Source organism: Camelus bactrianus, chromosome 12 (genome assembly GCF_048773025.1).
Source record: "Camelus bactrianus isolate YW-2024 breed Bactrian camel chromosome 12, ASM4877302v1, whole genome shotgun sequence".
In the NCBI taxonomy this organism is placed as follows: domain Eukaryota; kingdom Metazoa; phylum Chordata; class Mammalia; order Artiodactyla; family Camelidae; genus Camelus; species Camelus bactrianus.
This window is the reverse complement of record NC_133550.1, coordinates 17,836,987-17,857,708: the sequence shown is the minus strand read 5'-3', so window position 1 is coordinate 17,857,708 and position 20,722 is coordinate 17,836,987. Positions and strand designations below refer to the sequence as shown.

General features: G+C 35.5%; 1 protein-coding gene across 6 annotated transcripts in view; it reads right to left on the bottom strand.

Moving 5' to 3' along the window:
* The window catches only part of SENP1 (SUMO specific peptidase 1), a 46,436-nt gene that overhangs the window by 12,373 nt on the left and 13,341 nt on the right, over positions 1-20,722 (bottom strand). For all 6 annotated transcript variants that reach the window (XM_045523627.2, XM_045523630.2, XM_045523625.2 and 3 more), the window contains 8 exons: positions 18,020-18,191; positions 11,975-12,078; positions 11,607-11,893; positions 10,033-10,087; positions 6,171-6,209; positions 4,679-4,763; positions 4,296-4,451; positions 3,280-3,411 (listed from right to left, as the gene is read on the bottom strand). In XM_045523627.2, coding sequence (XP_045379583.1) covers positions 3,280-3,411; positions 4,296-4,451; positions 4,679-4,763; positions 6,171-6,209; positions 10,033-10,087; positions 11,607-11,893; positions 11,975-12,078; positions 18,020-18,191 — 1,030 coding nt within the window. The remainder of the gene's footprint in view (positions 1-3,279; positions 3,412-4,295; positions 4,452-4,678; positions 4,764-6,170; positions 6,210-10,032; positions 10,088-11,606; positions 11,894-11,974; positions 12,079-18,019; positions 18,192-20,722) is intronic.

Genomic DNA, 20,722 nt, shown 5'->3' with positions numbered 1-20,722 from the left:
GAAAATCATAGGCTCATACTTTTCTTTTCCCTCCTGTGAGGAATCACTATTATCCAATGCCTGAAAATTGTTGCTTCATGTATATCTAGATTTTAGTTAAGTTGAAGGAGTAAATCTGATCCAGTTTATTCTATCATGACCAAAAGCAGAAGTCAGATTCATTTATTTACATGCCTAAATAATTTCCATGTATTTATAAATTTATCTGATACTTTATAAAACAACTTTTAGGCCCTCTAAGAAGCAGAATCATTAGGCCATAAAGAGAAACACAAAGCCCAAAGTCCTCTCCTCAGGATCATTAACCTAAAATCCTAAAGCTGGATTCCAGAAGTTATTCAACTCAATCTCCAGGAAATAGTAAATACTTTCTAGTATTGACATCCTTTTAAAAATATTTTCTTTTGTTTCTTAATTGTGAGTTTCAATCTACTTTTGCAACTAATTCCCCCTCTCTTTACTCTGCCCTCTGAAATCCTTAATTAGAGATTTCTATTAATAACTAATCACCAGACCTGGTAAAGAAATTCCCACCTATAACATCCCTGATGTTATCAGCTTTCCCGCCTCATTCTGTATTCTTTACAAGGCAGCCGCTCCCACATCCCAGTTTTGAGAAGTTTCATTTTCTTATAGTGAGGTAAAGTGCTAATCCTATCAATCATTAGCCCTTTGAAGCTATGCAGAATTTAACTATTCACCTATACATAAATCCATTCTTGAAAACATGTTGGAAAGCCTACTGTATGAACAGGCACTACAGCCTACTGCCCTTTTAGGAAAGAGGCCAGAGATAGGGTAGCCTCATGGCTTTCTGTACATACCCAAATACAGAACTTCTGGATTTTTTTCCTTATAAACTAAACCGGATCCTTTTCACTTCTAGGAACTTAACATTCCTTGTCTATACAGTGGTAGAAATAATGTGGAAAAGTTTTAATGTAGCCTATAAAAGGAGACTGACAGGAGACAGAAAAAGAAACGGTTGTGAATGAAAATATCTATTTGAAGCTAGGAAGAATAGGACTGAAGAGAGGGCAAATTACTTACAAAAGACTGAGAGTTCACAATTGGGAAACAGAATTAAGTAAGGGGAGGGGATAGCTCAATGGTAGAGTGCCTGCCTAGCATGCAAAAGGTCCTGGGTTCAATCCCCAGAACCTCCAGTTAAAAAATACATAAATAAACAAACCTAAGAAAAAAAAAGAAAAAATAAATAGAATTAAGTACTTTAAAATGAGTATGAATACTTAAGGATAGCTACTAATTCCCCATAGAATGTTATTAGCTTCTCAAGGGCAATAACTTTCAAAGCCTGAGAAATGTGGTACTTTGAAAAGAGTGCTTTTTAAATAGTTATTAGAGTAGTTATTAAAAGAGTTCTCATTATCATTATGGACAAGTGAACTGGCACCTGCATTCTATGTTAACATTATTCTGAACTCAGAAGACATACTCCTTACAAAAGTTACAGGTAGGTGTGGTAGAGATAAAGTAGACAAGGAATCATTCCTTCCCCTTGTCTCTTCTAAATAATGTAATTTCCATTAACTTCGCTTGCTAAAAATCCAGCCTCTGACAGGCCCAGGGAATGAAAACTATGTCCTGATGAATGCAGCCTCTGTAAGGGAGCTCACTGAGGTAAATGCCACAGTATATAGCAAGAACTCAGCTCATATCCTACTCACTGCTGCCCCCTAGAAGGTTTTGCATAATTTACAACTACAATCCCTATAGAATAACTGGCTCCTTCCCATTTGGCAGTGGCAGGCAAAATATGCCAAGAGACCATAGATTAGTGTCTCCAAATCAAAAATGCTTACTTGGTGGATACTTTTAAGTGTTCTTGATTTTCATTTTGCCTTTTGACTTAGTGAGCTCTTTTTTTCCCCTCTGTTATTTCATCCAGTGTTCTAATATCACTAATCTGAGCCACAAGAAGCAAGGGCTGTTTCCCCTAAAGACAGTATCAAACCATATCTTCCTTATGAAGATACTAGTCAGTGAGTGATGAACTTCTTAAATTTATATCTTATAAACTCACCAGTGGCAAAGAGAATGGGGCTAGTCCAGCTGGCCCCGCAGAAAATCAACCTGCTAGACATGACATGTGGCTCTTAAATTCTATACATTTAATCCTAAAACATGTAAGATTCTGAGGTAGCATAATATAATAAATAAGACCCAATGCTTGGGTCTGAATTCTGGCTCTGCTACTTACTAGCCATGTAACTTTGCATGTTTCTTTATCTTTCTGTGCTTTGTTTCTTCATCTATCAAATGGAGATGTTAAAACTATAGTATCCACCTCCAAGGGCTGTGGTGACTCTGACATGAGCAGAACACAAGAAACATTTAGAATAGTGCCTAACATGAGGTAAATGCCCAACAGATGTTAGCCAATATTGTTATCTGGAAAAGTCTTAAACACGTAAGATCAGGATACAGGTATCTAGAATCTCTAGTGCTTACTATCGAGTATTTAAAAATTCTCCTTAGCTATGAAGCTTGAGTACACCCCAGACGTCAAGCAGGGATGCTCCTAGTGGGCCTAAGAAAGGAGGCAGGTACATAAGGGAAAACCCTAACCCAGTTCTCTTCTTTCGCTGCGAAAATATCCTTCTGAAATAAGATAGGTTCCTACAGGTTTAGGAATGGGACAGATCAGTTTAAAGATTCTAATGTAACTAATTTACTTAAAGTAATCAGAACTCTCAGAAGCTGAGGGCCATAACTTTTTTTAAATCAATACATCAAATTTTTAACTTCAGTGTCAGTTTAAAAAAATACCGCATATAAAGTTGGGCTATTTTAGAAAGCTTATCACTCACAGCCTAAGTGACCTAAGTAGAGATAGAAAGGGTAGTAGAAATGGATTCCTATACGGAAATCCCAAAGTATTCCTTCATGCTGCAACATGGTCAGCTATTAAATATTTGCTCAAAAGATGTGGACTGCAGGGCAGGTGCCTTAAAGAGCATGAGAATACCAATGAATGAATGTCCTTTCCCTCAGTGTCCAAATCTTCAATACATAATAAGGTAAATCAGCAGTTCTCAGACACTAAGGTACATAAATAATCACCTGAGATGTTTGTTTAAAGTGAATTTATCTCTACCACACTGCCTCATACTTATTCAAGAGAATGGAGAGGCCTGTGAGAGCTGATTCTGAAGCAGGTCATTCAAGGACCACACTCTGAGAAACAGTGATATGATGCCATTAGTTTCCATTTGATGTTCAGTCACTATTTGAATATAAAAACAGGTGTGAGATTACCTCATCATTGAGCCAGTTCAGATGGTTTAGAGTTTGAATATCTTTGCGTGTAATGGTCAAACGGAATGCTTCACTCAGAACTTCATCCTGATTCCCATTACGAAATACATTCTTTATTTCTTTCTCCATTTCCTAGGGAACCAAGAAGTGTCACAGAGCAAGCATAAATGGCTTCAGACATACCAATTTCTCACCAAGCCCTGTGCAATCCCCAGACTTTATTTAATCACTAATTGACTACTTAATTCTAACATTCTAGTTTCTGTTCCTTCCAGTAATCTCCCTGATTACTTCCTTCCAGCCTATCTTGTCCACCCTTCTCTTTTTCAGCACATTTCAGACCCTTGTTTCATATTATTCCTAAAGTCTGAAATAACCTGCTTTCAAATTTTCTAAGTCCATGAGAAGACCTCATTATATTTTATGTCTTTGGTCAAACAATTTCCTGAGAAATAGAATCTTTCTCAAAGATAATAATGGAGTAAAGGCAAAAGTAATCTTTTAGACACATTTTCCTAGAAAAATTTGTTTTATTTTTGTAAAGTAAAAATATGGAATTTAGCACGACTCTAATAAATGTGTTATACTCACTAGCTATATGATAGCTTTTCAAACAGAAGAATGAATTAAGGAACAGATTATTTTAAAATGTATGCAGACTTTTACATATTTTCCAAATTTTTATACTATTTTTATTAACTTAAAAAATGATAAAGCTCAGCTTACTATCTGATGTCAAAGTACTGTACATGTGAATTAATAATGCACATGAAATGAAACACAAATTTATTAAATGCTTTTCCACTGAAGTTGTAAAAGCCCCCATAATTTTTTCCTCAATTTTCAATAATCCTTTAAAAATAAAGCTAAGATTGCATGTAATACCCAATAAAGCAGGAGTATGCAATATAATTTAAACACCAGATGTTCTATTACTTTTATGTTTGAAATTTGTCCAAAGCATTCTCTCTAAACACAGCACTTTTGAGTACAGGAATTTATAGTATATAATTTACCTCTGTGATTTCAGGAAATTCATCCTCACTATCAGTTAATTTATGACCTTTTTTCCCTGTTTCTTGGGCAATTGTGACAGGGATCTCCTTTTCAAGAGGTACGCGAAGATGCAGTTCCACTGAATCATGTATTGAATGTTCCCGTTCCTGTAATCTCTGAAAGACAGAACTTCAAAATAAGTGGAATAAAGAAATCTGCTATTTGTCTATGTACACGGAGTGGTACTACCTGGAGAGCCAAGGACACACACCATGTACCATACACTGCTGTGCTACCACATAACCTTGCAATTACAACAGCCTGGATCCCCAATCCAGGTAACCTTCCAAATTAGTTTTGATTTGGATGTGCTATTCATTTATTATCTCAAAGTTTTTTTTACCTGGTTTTGAAGCTGTAATGCCAGTGCTTTCTGCTCTTCAATGTGGCGCAATCTTTCCCGTGCTCGAGAGTCATAAACACTAGTTCTAGGAAATGAAAAGGAATGTGACACAAATGCTGACCACTTACTTAGCATTAGGAACACTGCTGATGCACAATGACCATTAAACATAAAACTCTCATATAGAAAGTCTAAAATCCTTATACTAATTTATCATTACACTCACTTTACTAATTTATTTCATGCTTTTAAAATGAATTTAATTAACATTGAGCATTTTCACAGATAGAATTAAAACTAGCTTATGGTTTAAGGGTGGGGTTGTGGCATTTCTTTGAAAATTAAAATGAACAAACTACAACTTGCCTGTATAATCTTCCAAGCCCAGCTCAAATCCTGGCAGAGAATAACCAGCACAATGTATGTGACAACACACCAAGTCTTTATTCCTTAATCTCTCCAACAGGCAGTCTTGCCATCCACCCAATTAGTATAGTATTCTATACTCTATTCACATCTCTTCTGTTTGTTTGCTTATTTGTTTACTTGTTCACTTTAGTATATATCATCTCCTGGATTTTTAAAAGCACTTACTTGTGTATACCTCATATGTGAACATTTTGAAATTAGAGACTGTGTCCTATTCACTTCTACAACATCACCCACAGTTTTAGTTCACATAGGTGTTCACCATGTGTCTGTTGAATTAATACATTACTTTGAAAACAAATATATTTCTTTGCAGAAAAAATATACTTGGTACTAGTGATGTACTACACTTACTTTAAAACACAGTGAAACCTCACAGTGTTACTGAAATATTCCTACTATTTTATTTTGAAATGATGAAAATTACTAGTTTGTTCCTAAATGTGAACAAGTGACTTTTATGTATATTCATAAATGCGTAGCCCTTTTTAAAAACAGGCTGCTAAGATTATGGAGAAAGTGAAACTTCCATCTGGAAACCCCAAAATGAGACTGAATCCCAAAGAAGAAAATAATACAAGATACCACTGACGTTTTAGTTCAAATATTGTATTTATGATCCCAAAGAAGAAATACGGGTTTTTTTCTTTAAAAAAAAAAATCAACAAGGCTATGGTTTGGATAACTCAAAAGTGAGTCCTTGAAACTAGAGACTAAACTTCCAGTAATTTTGCAAACTCCAGAAATACAAATCATTCAATAAATTAGTTTTATCAATGCAAAAATAAGGACATTTATTTTTCTTTCTATGTAACAGCTAACTTTGAAATATTTTTCCAATTCAATTTAGCTTCAACAATTGTTATAGATTTAATAAACCTGAACATAGAAATGTCCCAACCCCAAAAGAACTTTTAAAACCCAGTAACTTAAAAAGTTACTTTATAAATAGGGAAATTTTACTAACTGAAAATAGGTAGGGTGATTGGCTAACTGAGTTCTTTTAACTGAAAAGAAAGTGATGGAGAAGGAAAAAAAAATGATACCAAAAATAGTAACTTACAATTCTTTGATCCACAGCTCTGCCTGGAAAAAAGTAGGACTATGGGTGGGAAAAGAAAAATGTGACAAATCAGCAGGAGATTTAAAAGAAAATCAAATATTTTCACCAAGAAAACCAATCATTTAAATAGTTTACAAGAATGCTTTACAAGTATATAATAAGACGGCCTAAATTACATAAAACTATTTTATCTGAGAACTAAAGGAATACGAATATGAGTCACCTGCACACATATAGTTAAAAAGATGGCCCAACATTCAACAGAGAAATTAAGTTTAGCATAGCTCCTTACTTGCAAGAGAGGCCAACATGATGTGAAAGAGTACATCACTTGTCAAGGTAATATATTAAGCTAGAACATTCCTCTTCCTAAATGGCTCAGACTGACAGATTTATTAATGATTTAATAAAATCTTATCGATTCTTGGACTTCTTGTTGGTCTACTTAACCAACATTCAACCAAATCATAGTAGATACTAAAAATCCCTGCCCACAGAATAATCCATATCAGACAGCTAATGAGCCAATGAACCAAAGTGGGTAATCAGCAATACACTCCATCTGCAGATGGAAGACCAGTTCTGCATGCAGCTCTTGCCGACAACCAGGTGAATAACGCGTAGCAGAGTCACAGGCATGTTGTCTGTTCCAGAGCCTTTTACTCTTCTCAAACTTCCTTATCTCCTTGCCAGCCCCTAACTGAAGGAGTTCTCACAGAACCAAATGAAAGAAGAGTGAACACTTTTCTGAAGGAAATTTTCAGAGATGCAGAACAAGTAAACAGAGCATCAGATTGGAAGTTAAGAGGCGGGGATCTCCTGCAGCCACCCTTGTTAAGCTCTGTGACCATGAGCAAGTCACTTCCTTTTCCATGGGCCATAGTTTCTGGATTTTTAAGTATGGAGATCAGTGTCCCCTGTAGTTCTTAAATTTCTACAGTCTTCTCTAGTAAAGGCAAGAACACAGGCTCAGAGATTATCCCTTGCTCCCTAGCCTAACTTCTGAGAATTAGCGTTCCCAATCATCCTTAGTTCTGGGGTTTGGTGATGAAATTACCTCCCCACTGTCATTGAGGTTAATAAAGGTAGAACACACAGGAGGTGGCCTATCTCCTTAATGCAGTGAACAACTGATCCTACAGCCAAGAAAGAAAGTCACAGAGATCAGTGGAAGCACTGTGAGGGGCTACTACTTAGTGTGCAAAACTAAAAACAAATGAATGTGAAAACACACTTATTACACAATATAACAAAGTGACAAGAATCACCCAGAATTTCGTGGTATTGGATCATGCTATTCAAATTTGTCTGCTTCTCTTATTAGAATACAAACTTGCTGAGGATAGGAATTTTTGTCTTTTGTATTTACTACTGTATCCTCTGCACCAAGAATAGTGCTGACATGTAAGAGGCACGCAGTATTTATTGAGAAAATAAATAATGTAAGGGAGAAGCACTTCTCTTCAATGAATCAACGTATCTTTTGGTGTTGAAAAGCAAAATACAGAGGAAAAGGCAAAATCCTTTTTCAAAGAGATTATGCATTATTTCTCATAATAACTGAAGCACACAGTAATAATAATAATTACAGCTATTTACTGAGTTATCTACTTATTGCTTTATGTATAAAACTGTTTTAGGGGTTTTACATATTAGTTAAGCCTCATGATAATCCTCATATTAATTAAACCTCAATATAATGTGTAATAAGGAAATATTCCTTACACTGTACGGAAAAGGAAACTGGGTTCAAAAGAATAATTTGTCTTGGAAGAGTGAGGACTAGAAACTATTTCTGTCCAATTCCAAAGACAATGTCTTTCTGTTATTGTAAAGTGTCTTTTAATAAATCAAAGCATTAAACCAAAACGGATATGATGAGTATTTGGGCTACTCAAGAGAGGATTTCCGGCATTCTAGGAAATTCATTTATTTAATAAAGATTTATTTACTAAGTACTCATAATGTGTCAGGCACTATGACTGGCTCCAGGTGATAAGTGCAAAGGTATCAGTAACAAACAAGGTACAGAGATAGAAGTGCTGGAGGGAAGGACTAGCACTGCCTGGAGAAGCCAGAGAAATATCCTGAGGAAGAAATAACACCTGTCAGACTCTGAAAAGGAAAATAAGAGTATAACAAGTGGACAAGGAGGTAAAGCGAATTCCAGGCAGAAGGATCAGAATGTATAATGGCACAGAGGCATAAAAAGCATGGCATATTCAGGGAAATAAGGGCAGATCTTCATTGCTGAAACTTAACTCAGAGGCAGGGGTGGGCAATTAAGAATAAAGAGCTCATCAACAAAGCCTTGGGAGAGTAGGCTCTAACTCTGATAAACAGCATTATCCAGTGAGTCTTACCCAAGACTATTTCTCATCCATCTCACTCTTCAGTCATCACTAGAAGAAACCCTCCATAAAGGAAAGGCACACTTCGTAAAGAACAGCTGAAGAACCGAGAGCACCCATTACGTGAAATCAACTTTTCCCAAGAAAGAACATCTATTCTTGTGCATACGTGTAACATGTAAGTGTTTTATCTATAAGTTAATCCTCATGATAATTCAATAGTAAGGCATTAATACTTGCATTTTATTAATAAGGAAACTGAAGCTCAGAAGAGTAACTTGTCCAAAGTTACATGATGCCTGGAAAAGGCAAGATTAGAACCCACGTCTAACTTCCCCCCCAAAAAAGTATGAAAAATAAAGTATCTAAACTGTAAAGTCTTCTTGGGAAACTATAACAAATAGAGAATTTTTTAAAAAAATACCTGAAGTTTAAAACATATAGGGGAGCTGCAAAGAAGTAGGGGATCTGAGATGAGAAAATCATTTTATTATCCCTAATCTTCTCATTGGAAAACTGATACTATTATTATTCTAGCAACTGAATTGGTAAGGCCAGATATAGCAAAGACATAGCAATCTAAGTAGTAACCTATTGGGTTACAGAGGAAGAAGTTCTTGATACCTCTCAGAGGGGTCAAGTTTCATAGAGAAGACCACATCTGAAATGAGACTAAAAGATGTGAAAAAGACTACTGCCAGATAGACAGGTTGAGATGGGGTGGGGGAACCTACCAGGCAGAACACTGAATGTGAAGGTAAGACAATGCCTATCATCTTGTAAGTCCACATATGATAATCACATGAAAGAATCCACCCTTTACATATGGCTCCTTCTCTCACCTCCACTGTGCGTTTCCTCAAATGTCACCTATCAGAGAGTTGCCATGATCATCCTAGATAAACAGCACCCCCAAACCCCAGTCTATATACTACCATATTTACTTTTCTTCACAGCACTTATCACCACCAGGCGTGCTTATTTATTCGTTATTTGTCCCCCATCCCTCCCCTTACACTCCTTACAATTAGAATGTAAACTCTCTGTGAGCAGGAACTTCATTTTGTTCACTGCTGCTATCCCCAATGTCTGTACAGCACCTGGCACCCAGTAGGCTATCAATAAATACTTGTTAGAGGGAGGAACGTGTGACAGGAAGCAAGTCTTGTGGAGGAAGGTACTGTATACCACACTAGGAGTCTGGACTTGATTCTATGTCTGATGAGCCACCCTTGAGGGAGGTTAGTGAATGATTAGATATACATTTTAGAAAGATCACTCTGCATAATGGAAGACAGACTAAAGAATAAGGTAAAAAATGGATTAGAGAACACGGTGGAAAATGGAATGAAGAACAAAATGGAAGCTGGAGGGAAAAAGATCAATTAGGAAGTCACTGAAATAATTCAGACAACATAGGAGAGAGGTCTAAGTTTTGTAACTCTCAGTGAAGAAACTGATTAGAGACAGGGAAAACAACATGTTAAGAATGTCCTTTAACCAAAGTTTACCTGGGAGCTGGAGTCTGAGAATCTTTCACTTTGAGTAAAATCACAGAGTCTGATCCTAAACAAAGAAACACAAGAGCATATCGTTATTAACAAAATTCCACATTCTGTACTTTCTAGATGTCTGTAGTTTAAGTTCCCATACTTTGTTATAGTCTGTTTCCATAAAAATAACACAGCATAAGGGTAAAGGTAAGATGGAAGAGAAAGAGAGGCAGGTCCATTTTCACTGAGCCATAAACAGGGCTTAGTGCAGAGCACGCCTCCCAAGTAAGGGACTCATTCTAAAACACAAGTGTGCATGCCCTTCAGCACCTCCCCCTGGGCTGTGCTTGCTCACTGGGCTTCCTCTCCCTGTTCCCGGGAAACAAGAACATGCCAAGATTTCTCAGAAGTCTTTAGTTTATGAACTGCCATGAGACTGAATGAGGTGAAAAGGGAAGGGGAAGGGAAAGGAGGAAGGGGCAAATAACAGGAGGGAAGTCAGAAAGAAAGAGAGCAACAGCTTTCTGAGAAGCAGCAGAGTCTAAAGAGTACAAATCCAATCATCCTAGCATTTATTTTCTGTGTTATTAAGGCAGGAATCATGTCCTTCCAAAGCACTATGATCAGAACCTCATTTAGAGTACTAACTGGTACAGGAAACAGTTCAGTTTGTTCTAGTTTAGTTGTGTCTAAGCGTCTGCCACCCAGTGAATGTTTCTGAAATCAAAGGCTTCTAATAATAGTTCTCGGTAAATCACCTCAAAAAATTTAATGTAAGTTTTCACAAATATGTGTAGCTACACAATGACGTCACCAACAATTTTAATATCCAAGTGAGAATTTTAAGGAATTTTAAGGAGGAATAGATTTTTTAAAAAATTAAATGAACTGAGGAAGGAGGGGAGAGCCTTAGAGACTGATTTGGCAAAAGACCCCTAATGTCTAACCACTTCACATAAAACTTGTTTTAAGTTACATACCTAAATATATACCAAAAACACACACATAACACATACCTAAAGAAGGGGGAAACTAATAAGCAAACAAAAAAATTATCACTGCAAAACTTCTAACTAACTGCAATGTTAAGAGATTATTTCAGTTAGCTGAGAGTTAAGGAGAAAACTCTTTTGTTTCCAAAATTTGCTGACAACCATTCTAAAATGCATAAACCTACTATGTAGGTTTTATAAGCACTACCTGCTTAAGAATTTTTACATCAATTCTTAATTGATGTTTCAAAATTCCTAGAACTTCAGAGTACTTAGTTTTCATTGTAAAGTACTAAAAGTAAAGAAAGAACTTAAGTAATTGGGCTTAACATATTCTGACACAAGATTGCTCAGGAAGTTAATCTTTTAAATAAAATACTATATGAAATAATTTGCATCACCATGTAAGAAAGAAGTTACTTATATGTTCAGTTTATTCATGGCATGGCTAACTGAATTAAATGTATTTAAGGTATCTTATATCTTACATTTTAATTAAGTTACATGTGTATTACTACCTTGCCTGTAATTCACATAGACCCAATAAACAGTTAGCCGGCTATTAGGATTGAAAATACAGTAACCCAATACCATGTTTACCTTCAGATTGTGTATTTGAAGCTGGTATGTTATCCGGTTGAGGTGGAAGAGAGTGGTGATGCTGGGGTTGATGGAGAGGATCAGAATCTTTGGATCCAAATGCAACAACATCTGGGGTATAAGACAATAAGGAACACACACTGTGGGACAGTTGTTCCGGGGCAGTTAAAATGCTGGCGGATCCAGATGACGAAGTGTCAGAGCCAATGATCTGAGCTGCACAAGAGTTTCCATTTTTAAACAGTGGGTCTTTCAAAGTATTCTTACTGGAACTAAGACATCGAGACCTAGCAAAAGAAGAATATAATTTCAAACCAAATAACAAAATGTAGAATTAAATTCATTTGAAATATGGTTCTGTGACTCACAGGTGTAAAGGAAAATGTGTGGTAGGTTTGGCTACGGAAAACTGTTTCCCTGTGACCACCTGTAGCAGCTGTCTGTAAATTTCTCGTTCTTCTTCTTGAACTGTCTATAAAAGAAAAAAAAAATCTTAAACACATTCAATAAGGCAAATATTTCTCAAAGTAGCATCTAGACTCCCAGAAGCTCTGTCAAAGCTCTGACAGAGTCCTCATGCTAATTAAGAATTATGTTCATTAATAATATTCTAGAAAATTATAAAGTATATATAAGAGGAGTTGAATGAAGTAAATACCAGGCAGTATATTTTGGAAAATTATGGGGCATATGCGTAAATAATACCACAGAGAAACTGTAGGATATGAAACCAAAAGGCCAGTAGGAAATCACTTCTGAGACCCAGAAAGAAAACATTTGAGGACTTCTACATAGGATACCAACAAATCCCTTGGCTCCTCATAACTGTTAGAAAAATCACAAGGAAGTAACCAGAACAGTCAACATCAGAGTGGAACATCTTGCTAAAGTTTCCTATTCTATTCAATTTTTAAGAGTATAAGTATTTTCCAGAAATGGTTTTCATTGCCAATATTTACTTACTTTTCTCCCCTTAATCCCAATACTGAATTTAGGGAAAAGCACATATTTCACAACATTCATACACTTACTGACTTATACACCTACTATGCTCTAGTCACTAGAAATACTGCACTGAATACAATAAAGTTCGTGCCCCTGTGGAGCTTACATTACAGCTAAATAATTCACAAACACAAAACTAGTTAAATAGTATGAAGAAAATTAAAAGTACAAGAACAGAAAGTGATGGGAGGGAGAAGAGCAGGAACAGGTAAGATCTCTCTAAAAAGGTGGTATCTCAATGGGAACCTAAAATTAAAGGAAAAAGTCAGTCATAGCAATTTATAAAAAGAGTATTCAGGCAGAGGCAGAGCAAATGCAAAGGCCCTGAGACAGGAATGTGCTTGATGTGTTTAAGGAAAAGTAAGGTCAGTGTGAATCAGGAGAAGAGTAGTAAGAAATGAGGTCACTTAGCACAGAACCAGAGTACATAGCTACAACCATGGTAAGGCACCTACCCTACACAGATTACCTGAAGCAAGGGGCTGCATTCACTAAAGAACATGCCCCAGAATTTTTAAAAATCTTATATACAATTTAATACAACACCAATCTTCACAAAATAATTTTAATACTTTGTGCCGGGGCTAGCAACATCCCACACTGTGACATTTCAATATGCACATAAGCATTTTTTTCAGTTACAAATGTGTTTTAAAAGCACAGTGAATTAAGCAATTGTCTATGCAAAGATAAAGAGGCACTAAGACACTAAATATTTTCTTCTTGAATCTTTTTTTTTTTTTTTGGCCACATAGTAAATTTCAATTACATCATCAGTATAATGTGACTGACTGCACTGTGAAGCATGGCAACTCCTTATGAGAAAGAGCCATCCTTAAATTTGAACAGTTGAGTGAAGGGAAAACAGAACTAGTTGAGCATTTGGTGGCAAAACAGACCCAAGAGAAAAAACAAACAAACAAACAAATTAGCAATGTTCTGTATGAAGAAAAGAAACACTATTATTTTATCTTTTAGACATTAATACTATATTCAGATGATGGTGGTCTTCTTTTAGTGTTTGTAAAGAGATTGTCTACAGCATTAAAAACCATAATTGAAACACATGCCTCTTTATTAAAACCTAAATTTGCTATTATGAAAATTCTTCAAGTAGGTAATCTAAAGATGAAACATCATTACTGTTTATCAGATTGTAAGAGAGATCTTTCCCAACTCCACGGTGACCTATATACAGGAAATCTGTGTTATCTGGCCCTTTAATGACTAGAACACCCTTCACTGTAAACCTTAACTCCACTTTCCCACTATACCAAATAACCTAATCCATAATTCAGTAGGGTCAACAGTATGTCGTTTTCAGGGGTGGCAGAAAGGCGGGAGGGAAGAGAAATCATGAGTGGAATACAACACCTGAGTCACGGAAATTAACTCCTAATCAGTCATTTTACTTCATTTCCACCATCCCATCAAACTACATTTTAAAAAGCTTTGACTGTGTTATCATTATCATAGGGAGGAGAGTTAAGCAGATAAACTGGTGTAAGAGGTTACTCTGCACAACAAGAGAAGGTAAAGAAATATCCCCATCATTCAAAGACCTCGAGAGAGCACCAAGAACAGAACAGTGAGATACTTTGTTCTGGTACCCTAAAAACTTCAAAAATAAAAAGTTAGAAACATTTCCCTTCTCCTTCACATTACATAGCAGAATGTTTTCTTGGAATAAATTTTTATATTTATAAATAAAACATGAAGAACCAAGGTGCCATTCAGTGACTCAGTTAATGCAAATTATGAGAAGTCTAGATTAATTCAATGTAAAGAGTTGATTTAAAAAAAAAAGAATCAACTTAATGCACATATAAGTCCCCCACAGATCATTTTCCCCAGTAAATACATCTTCAAAGAAGAGCTTCTATTTGAGCCTGAACAGTCTCACAGTCATTAAACAACATAAAATAAACAGAAATAAATGTTCCATATTCCAAATAATTATCTGAGGTCTCTTCCAGCCCCATACTTTCAGTTTAAACTAATAAATGGTTTAAAAAAGAAATTACAGAGACATGGTTAAGAACTTCCATTGTTTTACATGTTAATTTGGAAGTTACAAGAATTTATCTTTTTTTTTTTTTTAATGATGCAAGGTACTTTTCTGTTTTAGGCTTCGTTAAAAACAAAAAACATGGTGTATGTTACACTTTATTTAGAACCATTTCAGACAAAGAAAAGATAGTCTAGGCAACTCTCAAAAGAACATATAACATTTCGCTTTACCGAAAGAAAAGGCAAAGAGGGAAGTCACTTGGAACGTCACACACAATCCTTTTCTGGAGCACTTGGCACTATAAAGAAACATCTTTCTCTGTGTATTATTTATTAAACAATTTTCTATTCAGTGAGCAAATTAGGAAACTAAGAGGAAAGGAAGCAATAACTGGATAAAATGTTAAAGTAAAGGAAGTTGACTAACGTTACATTTTAAACCTAACAAAGGACCAAAGAAAGTTTAATAAGTAAAAGGATAATTAAGATGCTCAATTCTATTAAGAGAAAAATACGGCAGATTCTTGCATTTAGATACTTCTGTAAGAGGCTCCATCATAAAACTGAATTGTAGAATTATAAAAATTAAATGGAGAATACAAATTAAATTTTAGCAAACCACTAATTCCTTGTTATAAGTTACCCAAATAACTTCATAAATCCCCCCACTTTTTGTTTAAGGTATTAACTTTATATCATATAAATAAATTTCACATACAAAAAATGCATAATTCAACAATTTTCTGTTTTTAAGTTCAAAATTCTTAGTTTATAACAAAACTATAAATTGTTTTTTTTTTTTAAAGAATAAAAACATCAGTGTCATCTATGAGGAAGTCCAACATCTTAAAATGTCACTCAATATGTTGCAGAGAAGCATGTCTGGAAGCAACATATAACTGAAGAGACACTACTTGTGTTTTTACCATTTCACGTTTTTATTGTCCCTAGTAGATTTTCCTTCCCCAACGACACATCCTCTGTAACAGTGCTAACAGAATCTTCTGTGTTAATGGAAATGTTCCACATCTGCACTGCCCAATATGGTAGCCACTACTCATCGTGGCTAATGAGTACTTGAAATGTGGTTAGAGTGACTAAGAAACTATATTTTTATTTTATTTTATTTGAATTAATTTAAATAACACATGTGACTACTGGTTACTCTATTAGCTAGTATAGTTCTTTAATGTTGCCCTTGAATCAGCCATCAGCCAAGTCATGGTTGTACGGCCACCACCTGCATGCTTCCAAATTCTTCTTGTATTCCCTTCACACCCTTGCTGTATGACTGAACAGTACAGTAGTTACATCAAGTTAATCTTGTAGATGGCTTCACATTCCTGAAGGTGCTAGACAACTCCAGAAATAAGATAAATACACAATTTTCTTCCTTAACATAAGCAACAGCATCTCCCTTGGAGGTCCCAATGTTTCCATGGAAAATAATTTTCCTCTAGTTTATAAGCTCCCATCAATAAATTCTTTAGTCCTGGGGGTGGGGGGGGAACATATTAGATTTTCATCTGGATTATCTGTAATATCCAAGACTAAACATCTAAATAATCTGTTGAAAGTTTCATTTTAATAAAGTATGGCCCAATATTTTGTCTTATATGAGTCTTAGTCATATAATATGGGTTATTCCATGTTTCTATACTACAGGTGACTTGCTTACACACAGCAGATTATAGACCTAAAAACAAGTAAGGCAAAATTTCCTGCATCTCTTGTTCCACAGGATAGGTTCAATCCTTGGCATCATCTCGACACTATGGAAGGAAACAGAGCTCTAGCTTCACACCCTCCATTGACCCAGCCTGTGGCCTGGAAGGTGGATTGGAAGGATAAATGTATTCAGTCAACCCAAGTTCTCAGGCTGGAAGTGGAGGTGCAAGGAGGAGGGGCTCAGTGGTCCCAAGGACTCATTGGCTGGTGGGTGAATGCTGGGCTTACAATGAACAGTCTAAAGCATTCTGGGGATCCCAGCAGCAGCCACATGAGACAGAGAAGGGTTTGGGAGGCCTGTGTCCAACTGCCATGCTGTTACTGTCTCCTTCCCCACTAGTCTGCCCATACCCCATAGGCTGCCTAGGTCCCAGCAGAAGCACAACCCCCACCACTCCAGCACTTTAAAAAAAGTATTTATGTAATAACTGATACATACATGGTACCAAATCCAATGTTACAAAAGGTACAGTGAAAAATAAATCTCCCTTTCATAAACTGTTGCTTAGCTCTTCTCACCAAAAGCAACTGTTGCCAGTTTCTTGTCTATTGTTTCCCCCTGCTAAATATGATCTACCAGTTCTGCCACTCTCTGCTTGAATATTTAGATTTAATACAAATTTAAAACCAGAAAAGTGCAGCATCTTTCCTGGCCATGTCACAAATAATCAAGTTCTGCCACCTAAGAGATCTTCATTAACATAATTACATAATTATCTAACACATAATGCTGTTTTCTTGACTCCACAATCTATAAGCTCCAATGGGCAGGAACCACATCACCACGTTGTATTAACAGAAAGCATCCTACACTAGACTCCTTTAGAAGAACTGGGCTGCAGGCTGGCCATTTATTAGTTGTGTAACTGCTGACCTTTACTTTACAGCTTTGTAAAATATGATTATTACATCATCTCTACCTATTTCACAGAGTTAAAAGAATTCAAAATAATAAATCATGTGGAAAGAACAATGGAAGCTCTACTGTTATATAAACATGAGGTCATTATTGTTCATTTGTATCTCCACAGCAACAAGTCTAATGCTGACTGGATGCATAATATTTACTTGAACAGGTATAAGCACATTTTCTATTATATAAATAATATGCTATGTCGTATTTACAGAATTGATTTTTCCCTTTACATTTACTGAATGAATATAACAACACAGCGGCAACATAGTATCTTTCTTTTGGAGAAAATCTATGATCTCAAAGGTCTTACAATGAAAGGATGTAAATTATTTAGCTGGCTCTTGAGTTTTCTTTTATATTGAAGAAAAACTGTCCTAGTAAGAAGTAAGGACAAGTATTTTATCAAATTTAGCAAGGTTAACAGTTTTGCTACATGAAATCAGTTTTAGGAAGGTTCCAAAAGAGAAGAGAGATAGTTTGATGTATGAGAAATCATTCAGACAATACTGAAGATTAAGTCTGCTGTCCAACAGGAATAGAAGATGGTAAGAAAAATTCTGAAGTCCTGCTAAAATATCCCCTTAATTTCTTCAGAGCAGTCAACAGTACTCAAAAAGAGTAACTAAGAAAGAAAAGATGCAGAAAGGATTAAGTAAATGGAATGGTTAATAAACAACTAAGTCAGAGGGAACAAATGGCTGAATGCAGGGAAAGAGGCTAACTTTTAGTAGCTTTTACTGCAGGTTTTCCTTACCTCTTCTGCTGTGCTAACATGTCGCCTCTGAGTTTTCTTGGGGCTCAAAAGATTTCGACGACATGAACCACTCCAAGATGGACTTGGAACAGGTTTAATAGGAAAAGATTTTTCATATGCAGATACATGGCAGTGATGGTTTGACTTTCCCATAAAAGTGTTTGATAATCCACTAAAAAAAAGAATTTGTAAGAAAAAACAAGAACAGTAAGTAAGAAAATCTAATCTAGTGATTATTTTCACGTTCAAGAAATAACAAAAACAAAAAATTAACAGGCAGAACGCTAGATGTACCCTATGAGAGAAATACACAAGAAATGATACTGAGTTGCTGCATCGGGTTCTGCCACTTAGGAGGTCTTAAACTACCAAACTATATAATTATTTAACACCTAAAATTGTATTTCTTAGCTTTGTAATCTGTAAGTTCCTTTTGTCAGGAACAACAGACCTATGAGGTGTGACAGAAAGCATATCAGATTAGACCTCTTCAGAAAACCTGGGTTCTAGATATGCTAATATGCACACACTTTCTATTCATACCCTACAGCTCCCTCCCCCAGCCTTTTGGAGGGAATTATTTTAAGATTAAATATGCAAAGATGGATAAAGCTGAAGCCTCTCAATTACCTTTTCAACTGAATGTTAGAGTTACCTGAAAGACCAACAGAGGGCTCCCATCCTTCACTGAAAACAACCACAAGGCTTTTTATTAGGCTGCATCACTGTGAATGCTCCTTCTGGCCTCACTATTTACCTCTTCTGAAGGAGAATTTAGTTTGGTTTCTTTATACCACTGTACCTCACATAATGGGGAAAATCGGCAAGAAAATATCTTTGTGAATTCAAAGCCCAGTTTTATCTCTAAGGCTAGGTTAGTAATTCAAAGATTTTTTTCTCTACATGCTCTTTTTCATTTATCATTGGCATAGGCACTTGTGTCCAGAATTAATTTTCTTTCTTTCAGCTGAGGATGAAGAATAAAGATACATAGCTGACTAAGCTGAATTTGATAAAATCAACTCTTTAAATCAGTACATGTGGTCTGGAGCCAAATGAAATCAGACTAGGTCTAAAGAAAATTAAAAAGTACATATACTCTATACTCTAACTCTTCAAACTCTAATGATTTCTGTGTGTGTTAGAGTGGGGAAAGGAGCAAGAACTCAGAATTTCAGAAACAGGCTTCTTTTCTTAGAATAGGTAGATGCAGCTAGGAAAAGACGGCAAGAGCAATATAATTTATTTGGTAAAGATATAATAAGCTCCTCAGTGTCTTTTGTCTTTTATATTTATGCTTCCTAGGGTGTGTGCGCATGTGTGTTTAATGCAAAAGTTCTTTTTCTAAAGACACAGTATGAGGGCATCTTGCAATGCCAGAATGCAAGGGTGTTACCAACAATTAATAAGGTTGAGTCAGACACAGATGTAAGCCTGAAGGAGCTCCCACTGGCCAAAGTTGTGAGAATGTAAGCATTAAAATAATAATGATTGTAGGAGATTGAGACACACTGAATCCATAATGACACTAAGAAAAAAACAAATTCATTTGAAGTACATGAAGTGCCTATTTTTAAAAAACTTACTTTGAAAATTGGCAATGAAAAAGAAAGATCTATTCACATATCCTGCTTTCCCAGTAGGAAATATATTTCAGGGTAACCAAATAGCCCCAACTAATAAGGATAAAGTCTCCTTTACAGTAGAGTGCCAATTAATAAGTGAAACAAATGATAAAATTAGCAAAATACTATTTCGTTAACTCTAATAAAATTATTATCAAGTCAAAGGGGGTCAAAAGGTACAAACTTCCAGTAATAGAATAAGTCATCAGAATGTAATACACAGCATGGTGACCATAGTTAATAATACTGTATTTCATATTTGAAAGCTGGTAAGAGAGTAGATCTTAAAAGTTCTCATCGCAAGAAAAAAAATTTTTTGTAACTACGTATGGTGGTAGATGTTAACTAAACTTATTATAGTGATCATTTTACAATATATACAAATATTGCATCATTATGCTACAAACCTGAAATTAATAAAACGTTTTAGGTCAATTATATCTCAATTAAAAATTATCAGGTAAGGATTATCAATTGATACTAGTAATTCTTAAGCTGATGTGAAACTGGTGGTTCACATAATGACAAAGTAACATCATTTAGATTACATTCTAGTCACAGGGAAGAAACTTAACTGTACAATTAAGGACCAGACTGTTATCATCCTAATCAAGAGGTCAATCCTGCATCACTAATGATAGGAACCAGATATTTTAGGTTTTCTAATGTGATGTAACACAGCACCAGCTTTTAGTCAAGTAAAAAATCTAGTTTATAAAAAATATAGAGGGTAGAGGACAAAATGATACCATGAGGAAGCAATCTGTTAGGTCCAAAAGGTAGAACGCTATGCAGAAAAAAGTCATGTCATAAAAAAGGGGGGCTGTTCTAGACTCTAAGAGACTTAGGGATGACTACTACCAGATGCAATCCTAGACTAGATACTGGTTCAGACAAACAAGCTGTAGCAGACACTTCTAAGTCAACTATGAAAATTTTAGTAAATTTAGTTAATGTAGAAGATAAAATTTACTGAACAAAAAAGAGAAGATGATTGACTGAAAAAGCAGATTACAAGAATACATACAGTATGAACTAATTTTTGGAAAAAAATATGTGTAAACAGAAAAATATCTAT